Below are 9,455 nucleotides of genomic sequence, written 5' to 3'. Positions count from 1 at the left end.
GATATATCTGACTTGTGTCACTGATTTTTCCTTCTAATAAAAACAATGCAGAAAGGCACTGAATACTGGCTCACTACCAATAGGCAACAGTTTACTGGGCCTCTCCACAGGGCTGCAGAACACCCGGTGGGTTTTGGGTGGAGATCACCAGCACAGCCAATGTGGGTGTTAGGCCTGAATAAAGATATAGCAAACAAAACCAGGTATGCCAACCTGTCCAAAGTTAGGCTAACAAAGGTTTGTGGGTAATTTTTGAGTGGAAAACACTGAGAAGCAGCAGCATGTTTTACAAGCGCTGGGAAAAAGTGAAATAAGAGAGAAGCTGCATTTTTGGCATAGTACCAGATGTGCTGTGTTTGGGCAGCTTTTTTGAAGAACTGATAAAAGTTTTAGTTTTTTAGCCTTTTTGTTTTTACTTTTTGGTTTTGTTTTTTGTTTGTTTTTAACTTTTTTACATTTTTAACTTTAGGCATGCATGTATACTAAAGGTGTTTAGTTTTTAGTTGTTAGAAGAAGGGGGTGGGTTGCTTTAGTAAATAATTTATAACGCGACAGAACTGTTTATATAGGCTTATACTAAGATGTAAAGAGGGGGGCTGGTTTTTTTTGAAAACGAGCTGCTTTTTATTAATGCGTGCACTTGTTAATAAAAAGCTTTTAATTGAACCTTGCTGGTGTTGCCGGGTTTTTTTGCAGTTAGACAACGAACTTTGCCGTCTGGGTTAGAGTCCCTGACATGGGGAAGGGAGCAGGAATATGAGACAGATGCTTTAGAATCATAGAATATCAGGGTGGGAAGGGGCCTCAGGAGGTCATCTAGTCCAACCACCTGGTCAAAGCAGGACCAATCCCCAGAAAGATTTTTGCCCTAGATCCCTATAATGGCCCCCTCAACAACTCAACTCACAACCCTGGGTTTAGCAGGCCAATGCCCAAACCATTGAGCTATCCCTCCCCTTTCTTAGGCATGCATGATGCAGGAAGGTTAAATCTCCTCCCTTCGCTAGGGGAAATCTGAGCTTGACTGGGACAGCAAGGACACAGACAGCACGGGGCTCTCATGCCAGGTTGCCACAGACTGGCAACCTGATACTGCCTGACACCAGTGCCCATGCCTCTGGCACCTGCACCCAGTCCCCACCCTCATCCCCACAAACCTGTGCCATGGGGTCACAGATGGGGAGGCCAAAGGGGCATTGACCCTCACTTTGAGAAACTGAACTCAGCAGGGGTGCAATGGGTGGAGGGAGCCAAGTCCTGGGGCCGCCTTGGCCCCATCTGGATCTGGGTAGTGTAACAGCTGGCGTGATGGGGAGTCAGTGACCTGTGACCTGCTGTACAGGGTCCCAGCACTGCTCAAATGTGCCCATTTTGGTGGTTTGGCCTCCGCCTCCTTTGCAAGTCTTCTGGTGCCCTGACCTGTGCCTACGGACACCCCCCTCACAGCCTGCCCCCCACGGACACCACCCCCCAGAGCTACCCCCCACAGACACCACCCTCCATAGGCCCCCCCCCCACGGACACCCCCCCCCAGACACCACCCTTATAGGCCCCCTCACGGGCACCACCCTCCATAGCTCCCCCCCCACGAGCACCACATCCCGGACACCCCCCTCATAGCCTGCCCCCCACGGGCACCATCCTCCATAGGCCCCCCCACGGACACCACCCCCCAGAGCTCCCCCCCCCACGGACACCACCCTCCATAGACCCCCCCATGGACACCACCCCCCAGACACCACCCTTACAGGCCCCCTCACGGGCACCACCCCCCATAGCTCACCCCCCACGAGCACCATACCCTGGACACCCCCCTCATAGCCTGCCCCCCACGGGCACCATCCTCCATAGCCCCCCCCACGAGCACCCCCCCCCGGACACCACCCTCCATAGGCCCCCCCCCCACGGGCACCACTCCCAAACAGGTACCCCAGTGCCAATCCCCCACCCCCGGCACGCCCAGCATCAGCCGCCTAGGCACCCCCATCCCCCCACGGGCTTCCCTCAGCCCAGCGGTCCCAGCTCCGAGGGGACCGCCCCCCACCAGGGGGCGCTGCGCTAGGCAGGTCCCCACGAGATGCTGGGCTCTCTTGGCGCCCTGCCCATCCTTCAGTCTAACATCATGCGCATGCGCAGGACCTACTCTGTCCGTTTGCCATGCTCGATTCCCAGCCCACTCCGTAGTGCTGCGCCTGCGCGTTGTCCAGTTTACACGCAACGTTTACGCATGCGTATCCGTGCGCCTGCGCACTCTCTCATATTTGTGCGCGCGCTTCCCTAGCCCCCTTACACCTACCATCCGAGATCACGTAGGAGCAATCGAGTGCCGAGTCCTCGATGGGACCAGCCCCTCCCCCGCCATTTTACACTCGCGAGTAAACGGCGCGGCAGGTGCCTACGCGCCTGGGTCAGCCCGGCCAGCCTGAGCGGCGGGCGGCAGCGCTGAGCAAGGCCGGGGCGCCAGGGCTGAGCCTGCGGGCGCAGGGAGCGGGGCTGCTGGGCCTGACGCCGCTGTCCCGTTGGCAGGCCCTGCCCCGAGCCGAGCCGGGCGGGGCGGGAAGGAGCCATGGAGCCCGGCGCGGGGCGGAAGGAGAAGCCCAAGCCCAAGGAGCCCGTCAGCCGCCTGGAGAAGGCCAAGCAGAGAGCGGCCCAGCAGGAGCTGAAGCAGAGACAGCGAGCGGAGGTGAGAGGGAGGCGCCCTGGGCTGGGCTGGGCTGGGGCCCGGCCCGCGCCCCTCTCCTGGCGCGTGCGCTGCAGCCAGTGGGCAGCCTGCCCTCCCCGCGTGTGGGGGGCCCCGATCCCCCCAGGCTGACAGGCAGCTCGGGAAACCAAAGCCTGACTCCACGGCGGGGGCTCGAGAAAGCAGCTCTCGGAGGCATTCTCAAACTCTGCGCCCTCTCGTGACTTCAAAACTTTTCTGCCTGTCTTTATGGGTTGCCAGTGGGCCGGTCAGTGAGAGGGAGATGGTGTCAGTTTCCCAATGAAACACACACTGCAGGAATGTAAACCTCTTCCTGTGGCTGCAGCCCTTGTCTCTTGCTTTTTTAGCTGTGCTGTTGCCTTGTTAACCTTCCCTTGCTGCAAAATGTGGCCAGTCGTATAACTACAGCTGCAAAATTGTGACGTGTCCCCTTCCTCCACTCCATTGTAGACCCTGTCTGTAAAAGGGAAATTTTCTAAATTTCCCACTAGTACTAAACACTTGTTCAGCTGCATTGCAGCTAGTGATGCTGAGAGCCCTATGGGTGGATGAGTTACCATGAGCATAATACTGCGGACTTGTCTACATACAGAAATTACACTAGTTTAACTAAACTTCTTTTGTTAACTGGGGCAAACCCCTGCCTGTCTAGGGCAGTTATCCCACAGTGCAGCTCTCTCCAGTTTGACAATTGGTCTTGTGGGAAGTGTGGGGGGAGTGATTGCGCGGCATCCTGGGTCCCTGCACAGCCTCTCCCCAAACACCAATAAGCTCCAGTAGCTCAGCACTGCTCCAAGCAAGGGATCGCTTGCTCCATGGAGCAGCCATTGTCACCTGGCCACATAAGTGAGCACTTACCAAGAAAACAGGAAGGGGAATTTCAAAGTTCCTGGGCCTTTATGGGGGAGGGAGGGAGGGATGTCTGTTGATCTGGCAGCAGAGCTGCTGGCTAGAGTGGTCACCTAGGCACTGCGGGATATCATCAGGAGGCTGAAAGCAGTGTAAACAGGAAGAATTTGTCTTCACTTGCACATCACCGCAGATGGAAATGTCTGAGTTTCACTGCAAAAAGTAATGGCAAGTGTAGATGCTTTTTTCCGCTTTAAATGGCAAGTGTAAACATGCCCTTATTCACACCACGTAATGCACATCCGGAAGGTGCTTGATACTGTGCTGATAAAGGCAGCATAAGAACTTGACTAGAATTAAAGTGGTTCTGTCTGCTTTGCGTGTCCATGTACATTGACACAAGCTAAATTGATGTAATCCAGATTTAAGAGTAACTAACCCCACAGGGGTTTTGCACTAATCAGTTTAAAATCACATTGCTAGTGAAGGTGCAGCTGTGTGCAGACCACACACCTGTGGTGTGTAAACCTCTTTAGAACAAGTCTGACTCACACAGCATTGAGAAGACTGGCAGCTAGAGAGGCATCTACAGAAGAGTTTCAGCATTGCTTACACTGGTATTGGCAACAGCTGGCAAATGGTAGGCATGTCCCTTGTGCAGACAAGTATGAATAGCAAAACCTAATGGGGACCCTTTCAATGCTAACATGCTCAGGCATTGTCTTTTTCTTCTCTTTTCTTTACTGGCAAACAGAAACTGCAAAAACAATGTAAAGCACCATTAATGTTCCCCACTTAAAACAATCGGGAAGTCTAAAAGTTAGAGTTCTCATAATACTTTGCTTCATGTCTAAAATTTCAGTTACTAGTTAGGTTATTAGCCAGTACAGTGTTTGCAGTGCAGGTCAGCTAGTTACTATTAGAACTTTAACTCTTGCTTTCCTGACTGTGTTTAAATTAGTTTCCTTGTTGTTCTCTATAAAGGCATAAAACATGAATAAATGTAGTGTAGGCAGGGAGCCATATGTTGTATCTGAACACGTTCTTGAAGGGCTGTGTCTTTTCCGTTTAATCCTCCTTGTCTTGTAAATGCCTCTTGCCTTTGCTGTTTTTCTCTAGCTCCTGAGTTTGGTTTTGAAGTTCTTGATATCATTCCCATGGACCAACAGGGGGCACAGTTATACCATGCCCGGTTACATGCTGCCTTCACCAACTAATGGAGTGAGACTGGGAGCATGACACTGCACCCCTAGGATTGTAGGAAAGAAGGGTGATGTGAGAAGAACTTTCCAGCTCTGTTCTTACGAGCTGTTTATCACGAGTGAACTTTTCTTCTTATGCCGTAGGCAAATGAACTGCCAAGCTGCACATAGCATGTGTCTAAATGTTAATGACTCACTTGATTCCCATGGAGTCCAGCGGAGGGCAACGAAAATGATAAGGGAGCTGGGGCACATGACTTACGAGGAGAGGCTGAGGGAACTGGTTATTTAGTCTGCAGAAGAGAAGAGTGAGGGGGGATTTGATAGCAGCCTTCAACTATCTGAAGGGAGGTTCCAAACAGGATGCAGCTAGACTGTTCTCAGTGGTGGCAAATGACAGAACAAGGAGTAATGGTCTCAAGTTGCAGTGGGGGAGGTCTTGGTTGGGTATTAGGAAACACTATTTCACTAGGAGGGTGGTGAAGCACTGGAATGGGTTCCCTAGGGAGGTGGTGGAATCTCTATTTTTAGAAGTTTTTAAGGCCCGGCTTGACAAAGCCCTGGCTGGGATGATTTAGTTGGTGTTGGTCCTGCTTTGAGCAGGGGATTGGACTAGATGACCTCCTGAGATCCCTTCCAACCCTAATATTCTGTGATGTGGCACTCATAACCCTGGTTTACACCTAAAAGTTAGATCCACCAAGCTACGTTGCTCAGGGCTGTGGAAAACTTCCATGTCCAGTTTGATGTAGTTAGGTTGCCCTAAGCCCCCCTGTAGGCTCAATGGAAAAATTCTTCAGTAGACCTCGGTACTGCTTCTCAGAGAGGTGCTTTTACTACAGTGACAGAGAACCCATTTTTGTCGTGGGAAGTGGCTATGCCAGGGTGCTACAATGGCACAGCAGAAGCACCATAGATGTGCCGCTGTAGATGTACCCCTTGACAGCACTGCTTACTCTTGCTCCCAGTTCTGTGCTTTTTCTTTCCTGATCTTTTGCTCCTCTCAAAATGTTTCTGTGATCAGTGGCAGCAACTAAACATTATCCTTTAAAATGCCTGTCTGTTTCTGGCTGCACCTGTAATCCACTCCCTCCATAGCTCTCTCCGCGTATAAAGAGAGTGCATAGCCCTAGTCAACTTCCCTTACTTCTCTCATGTGCAAAGTGCTGCTTTGGCAGCAGACATCTGATTGGGAGCTCTGGCGAGGGCACTGATGTTAAAGTTATTGCATTCAAGTGATCTGGGAGAAACCCCAGTGGCAGCTTGATGAGATGTGCTCCCTTGAAAATCAACACAGGAGGGCAGCAGAGGGGAAGTTACAGTTGTCCTGAAAGTGCCTTCAACATTCATCTGTAGAGAACCCACTCATCCTTGGAGCCCTAGCCCACTTATAGCTGAGGGCAAATGTGTCAGTGGCCACAGCAGCTCTGGGATCTCCTTTTCCTTACCGTGTGCGCCACTGATGCTGCCATCTTCAGAAATGAGTTAAATGCGGCTTTGGGCGCAACCGCTGCCCCAAATCTTCCAGGCCATGGGGGCTCACTTTACATTTCAACGCATGTATTTATTTCCCCTCTGCCATACAGAGAGACCCACAAATGGGACGGTGACTGACTGAACAGGTGGGACTCGCTGTGTACCTGACAAACTGCTAGACTGCTGTATTGACAAGTGTGCAGGAAGGAGGCTGAAAAAACAGCAAATCATTTTTCCTCCTCTCAGCTGGGAGAATCTTTGGGGGTTACTTGTTGTAGCAGGTAAAAGCATTTGAGACAAGTGTGACTTATAGCCCACGTCCAGACGAACCCGCGGCATCGGCGGGTTAAAATCAATTGCTCAGGGATTGATATATCTCGTCTAGTCTGGACGCGATGTATCGATCCCCGAACATGCTTACATCGATTCCGGAACTCCATCAACCCGAACGGAGTTCCGGAATCGACACGGAGAGCCGCGGACATCGATGCCGCGCCGTCCAGACGGGTGAGTACCTCGATTTTAGAAATTCGACTTCAGCTACGTTATTCCCGTAGCTGAAGTTGCGTATCTAAAATCGATTTTAATACCTAGTCTGGACGTGGCCTTAGAGTGATACAGTCTCTTTGTAGTTAAAAGTTGAGGTGCCTGTTGGCATGGATACAGTTTCTTTAATGCTTTGGAGAGACAATTCCTAGAAGCAGAGTAGGACCCCAGTCTCCCAGCATGAAAACTACGGCCCCAGGTGGCAAGCGTGTTATTCTCAGACATCTCCCTTTTCTCTGCACAGATCTACGCCCTGAACAGAGTGATGACAGAGCTGGAACAGCAGCAGTTCGATGCCTTCTGCAAGCAGATGCAGGCTTCTGGAGAATGAGACCCTCTGACTGCCATCCCAGGATTGCCAGTGGCATTTTAGACCAGGAAACAACATGGATAAAGTGGTGGTCAGAGTTCAGTGTTCCCAGGCATTTTTCTGCTGACCGTGGGCAATAATAAAAGAACCGTACAGAACTGCACACTTGCAGATATAGAGGAGGTAGGATCACTTGTACAGCATGAGCCTTGCTCCACCTGCCCTTCATTGTAACTGCCTCTGACCCATTGTCTGGAGTTTTCCCAGCAGCAGTGCAGAATCCTCTGGTTCATCCTTGTGAAGATGGCATGTTTTTCATTTTTTTTAACACTGTCCTTCTTAAAGGTATTTATTACTTTGGTTTGACAAATAAACGTTTTTTAAAATAAAAATTGTGGTTGTCCTTACCTGGTCCTGACGCATAAGGGAAATGTCTTCTCAAAACAGCATGTGTCATGGTTGGAGTTGTGAGCTGTTGGCCAGGAGAATGAAACTACCACCCATTTCTTTTAAATGCTACTGGATACAAGACAGACCAGTAACTAGGTGAGGGCTAAGAACATTCATGATCTAGCATGCCACAGGCACACTGCTTAGAGCAGGTTGGGAGCAGAGAATGGACATGCAGAGAGCATGCCATAAACACACAGCTCTGAGATTTGGAGAGGGTTGGGGAAGAGAATATCCACTGACAGGATCTGACCCCTCTCAGTCTATATTCATCTGGGGGGGATATGCTCATTCTGTTAAGAACTTCCTATTGTAATGAATGGGCAATGTCACACCTTTGTGAGCTTCCTATACTGCAGATGGACCTGTAGAGTCTCTACCCCTTTCTGTCCTCCAGCTCGCAGATTAACTCCTCAGAGCCCCATGGGTACCACATCCCATCTTCCTAATGGTCCCGGTAGCTTGAGCAGGGATGTAGAGAAGCGGTAGCTGAGCAGCAGTAATATGTGCCTGGGGAGCTCCCTCATCACCTCTTCCCTTGTGTGTTGAGAAAGTGGTGATGATGGTGAAACTTACTAACAAAAAAAGCTTCTGTGAAAGGGGAAGTGTGGCTGCCTGACCATATCTTGTGTTCTTCCTGAGTGTTTCTGAAAACATTCACTTTGACTGAAAAAAATTCAAGTGGTTCTGTTACAGGTATTTGTTAAATATGAGTGTTTTTTAAAACATGCATCTACTTGAACCTCTGACTGTATTCCCTTCACCTTCCCAGCTCAAATTCAGTCACCTTTATTAGACTACTCATCTCTTTGGCAGTTGCCTGAATGGTCTCTTAGTACAAGTTTCGCTGTTTGTAAGACCAGGATTTGTGAAAGAAGAGTCTCCCCGTGTCTCTGACTGATGCAGGATGGATACAAATTAAGGATTAAAGATATTGCAAAAATCAGATTTAAATTAAATACAGATTTTAAAAAAATAAATGTACTTATATTTGAAATTGAAAATCTATATCAAGACCTGAACATATAGTACCTTAAAATCAATTAAATTAAATACAAAAAAATAGCAAGCAGTACGTTTGCTGTCAAATTTTAAAGAAAGTCAAACCGCTGAACTGGGGGAAGTCTCTGGCTAAGTCCCTGGAACCAGAGTTTGTTGAAGAGCTAAATCAGCTTTTGTCAGCAGTAGCTTATGCTGCAGGCGCAGAGAGAATATTTTCTTCATTTTTGTGTATTTAGCTAATTCACTTCAATGGCTAGTTCATTCAAAATTAAGAAATCGATTGGGAGTTGACAAAGGAAAACAAAACTTTTGCTCTTTCAGTCTATGAATACAAATTAGGTGTGAGAGGATGAGATCTACTAGTTCTAAAATCTTGAATACCGTAGTGACCAGGAACAATCAGTTCAATTCACTAACTTTAGATAACGCTTCCTTCATTTAATAAATCAGTTTTAAATGCAAAACACTTTGGTAATTTTTTTTCTTATGTACCCAGCACTGTTAAAGGTATTTAAGTAATTTTTAAATGCTGTTTTTGTGCAGTTTTATTTGAATTTCCATTGAAATAGAGCTTGACAAATCACAAGTAAAAAAACCCGAGCATCTAGTAAATAAGAAATGCATCATTTGCCATTTTCTACCATAATAAAAAGGTAAAAAATATGAATAAATGTAAGTTATGCTACATAATTGCTTAAATGTGTATAGATAATGTATCTTCTTGGTTAGAAAAAAGAAACATTGTTTAGTACAGTAACTCCTCACTTAAAGTTGTCCCAGTTAACGTTGTTACATTGCTGATCAATTAGAGAACATGCTCATTTAAAGTTATACAATGCTCCCTTATAACATTGTTTGGCAACCACCTGCTTTGTCCACTGCTTACAGGAAAAGTAGCCCTTTGGAGTGAGCTGGTGGG

General features: G+C 48.5%; 1 protein-coding gene across 1 annotated transcript; it reads left to right on the top strand.

Moving 5' to 3' along the window:
- The first annotated feature begins 2,473 nt into the window (after positions 1-2,473).
- On the top strand, positions 2,474-7,470 carry SVBP (small vasohibin binding protein). The gene is made up of 2 exons (XM_030537672.1): positions 2,474-2,683; positions 7,019-7,470. Exons 1-2 carry the CDS (start codon positions 2,567-2,569, stop codon positions 7,103-7,105), a joined length of 204 nt encoding a protein of 67 aa, XP_030393532.1. The 5' UTR covers positions 2,474-2,566; the 3' UTR covers positions 7,106-7,470.
- The last annotated feature ends 1,985 nt before the right edge of the window (positions 7,471-9,455 follow it).

This window comes from Gopherus evgoodei, chromosome 18 (assembly GCF_007399415.2).
Source record: "Gopherus evgoodei ecotype Sinaloan lineage chromosome 18, rGopEvg1_v1.p, whole genome shotgun sequence".
Lineage (NCBI taxonomy): Eukaryota > Metazoa > Chordata > Testudines > Testudinidae > Gopherus > Gopherus evgoodei.
The sequence above is the reverse complement of the archived record's forward strand: the minus strand, read 5'-3'. Positions and strand labels throughout refer to the sequence as shown.